This window comes from Eimeria necatrix, genomic scaffold (genome assembly GCF_000499385.1).
Source record: "Eimeria necatrix Houghton genomic scaffold, Enh_scaff2048, whole genome shotgun sequence".
Classification (NCBI taxonomy): domain Eukaryota; phylum Apicomplexa; class Conoidasida; order Eucoccidiorida; family Eimeriidae; genus Eimeria; species Eimeria necatrix.
The window spans coordinates 1-2,500 of NW_013652675.1; the positions used below are offsets into that span (position 1 = coordinate 1).

The 2,500-nt window shown below is 53.6% G+C and overlaps 2 protein-coding genes across 2 annotated transcripts in view; both read right to left on the reverse strand.

Annotated features, from left to right (window-relative positions):
• Positions 1-498, reverse strand: ENH_00027550 (hypothetical protein, conserved; the record flags this gene model as incomplete). Its single annotated transcript, XM_013579954.1, has 1 exon — positions 1-498. A coding segment is annotated over one exon (498 nt), but the record flags the coding sequence as incomplete, so codon positions are not given.
• Positions 499-1,632: 1,134 nt separating this feature from the next.
• ENH_00027560 (50S ribosomal protein L1, putative) overlaps positions 1,633-2,500 on the reverse strand; it is a gene marked incomplete at both ends in the record, with an annotated part of 1,795 nt that continues 927 nt past the window's right edge. The window contains one exon of the mRNA XM_013579955.1: positions 1,633-1,970. Coding sequence (XP_013435409.1) covers positions 1,633-1,970 — 338 coding nt within the window. The remainder of the gene's footprint in view (positions 1,971-2,500) is intronic.

A 2,500-nucleotide genomic window follows, 5' to 3' on the forward strand; every position in this document is an offset into this window, starting at 1 on the left:
GCCCCGGGGGCCCCGGGGGCCCCGCAGGCGAGGGGCGGGGGCCCCCAGCCGCTGGTGGGGGCCCTCGGGGGGCCCCTCTATGAGGGGCAGGCGGATGCAGCTTGTGGAGCGCAGCAGGGCCTCCGAAAGGCCCACTAGGGGGCCTGCTGCAGGCCCCGCGCCTCTCCTGCTGCCGCTGCTGCTGCTGCTGCTGCTGCTGCTGCTGCTGCTGCTGCTGCTGCTGGGAGCAGCAGGGGCCCCCTGGGGCTGCTGCCGCAGCGCGTGGGCCAACTCCAGCCGCCGCATTTGCTCCGTTAGAGAGTCTGTGTTCTCTATAAGAGGAAGGCGAAGAGCAGCGACGGGGAAGGGGCTGCGAGTGCGGGTTTGTTTGTGGAGGAAGCCGGGTTGCTGCTGCTGCTGCAGCAGCCGCTGCTGCTGCTGCTGCTGCTGCTGCTCGCGCGCCAAGAGGCCCCCGCCCAGGGGCCCCCGCGGCCACCCCAGAGGCAGCTGCTGCTCCATTTAAAAACTTGAGGGAGTTAAGGGCTGCAGAGGGAGACAGGCAAACGAAAGAGAAGACAAGCCGCGCCGCCCATGGCGAAGGTCACTTGGGGGGCGGGGAGCGCCGCGTCGGGGGCCTCTTTGGCGATAAAGAGGAGCGATAAAGCTTTTAAATTCAAAATTAAAGTAAATAAAAAGGAAAGAGCCGCGAGAAGGACAGAAAAACGCGGCAGCAGCAGCAGCAGTCCAACTGGCTGGCTGGCGGCTGCGCCACGGGCCCCCTGCACGCCACCAGCGACGCGCAACAGCTGTGTCTGAACAAGATTTTAATCAACTACTGCATTGTTTACAATAAAAAACACTTAATTTCACGGAAAAGAAGCTACAAATGGGCCAAAACGACCGACAGCAGCAGCAGCAGCAGCAGCAGCAGCAGCTGCGCACGTCCGCAGCTGACCGCAGCAGCCGCCCCCTGGCTCTCCACTGGTCTCGGGGGCCCCTGCGCCTCTGTTTGCCAATTTGCCGAACTCTAAACTAATTAAAACAAACAAATAATCCAATTTTAATTTTAATTTTCAATAAATTCCCATTTACTCCGCCCTACATGCCCCAGCCAGCCAGCACGCCGCAGGCTGCGCAGCTCAGGCGCTCCAGGCTACTTCTGCTGCGCTCACTAGCAGCAGCAGCAGCAGCAGCAGCAACAACAACAGCAGCCTGTGCTGCTGCTGCTGCTGCTGCTGCTGCTGCTGTTGCTGCTGCACATCCCGCTGGCTGGTGGGTGTAGTGGCTACACCGTTGCGGCCTGAGCTGCTTCAGCGCCTGAAGACCCTTTGGGGGCCCCTTGGGGGCCCCCGAGGGTTCTGGGGGCCTTTAAGGGGCCCCAGAAGATTAAAGAGTTCTATTAAAGACACTTTTGGGGCCCCCAGGGGCTTTTTGGGCCTTCCGGGGCCCCCGAGGGCTTCAGTGCCCTTCAGGGGCCCCCTCGAGGGCACGGGGGCCCCTTAAAAGCGCTAAAAGGCATAAGTGGGTCCTTTTGAGCTTTTAGAGGCCATCAGTGCGTTTTGGGGGCCCCCTGGGGGCCCCTGACGGGCCCCTGGGGGCCCCTCGGGGGCCCCTGGGGGCCCCCAAAGGGGTCTGTGAGTTGGGTTTATTGGGTCATAAGCCCCGCAAGTCCACCTTAACTGAGGGCCCCATAGTGGTGCAGACATGCATGCACCTGACGAGCTTGGAGAGGGGCCCCTTTGGGGGCCCCTTTGGGGGCCCCCCCGAGGCGCGGGGGGCCCCCTGGAGGGCCCCCCTGAGGGCCCCCAGGAAGGCCCGGAAGTTCGCCAACAACTGGGGGGCCCCCAAAGACACATAACCCAAAGTTGCATGCAGCCCCAAAAGTCTGTCGGCTCGGAACTGAACTGTGGGCTGTCTGTACACCCGAATGGCCTCCACAGGGTCGCCACTCAGAGTGCCCATGGCCACGGAGGGGATTAAGTTTCGCCGGCCTGAGTTTAAATAATAAATAAATAAATAAATAAATAAATAAATAAATAAATAAATAAATAAATAAATAAATAATTAATAAATAAATAAATAAAAAATAAATAAGTAAATAAATAGATTAATTGGGTTGTTGATCAATTAAAATAAATATGTTGAAGAGGCAAAAGGGAGATTTGAAAGATGGTGGAGGTTTTAAGTTCCGGAGGCCTGAGATTAGATAATTAATAAATAATTAATTAATTGAAGGAAAACTGAATAATTAAAATATAATTAAATGATCGGAATATAATTAAATGATTAAAATATAATTAAATGATTAAAGATATAGTTAATCCATTCAAGACACAATGAAGAAACGGTAGAACTGCTAAAAAGGCAATAAAAGAATTAAAGAAACAATAAAAGAATTAAAGAAATAATAAAAGAACTAAATAAACAATAAAACAGTTAGAGATATTGTAAAAGGACAATAAAACAATTAAAGAAACAAAAGCAGTTTTACAAACAATAGAGGGATTAAAGAGATAATAAA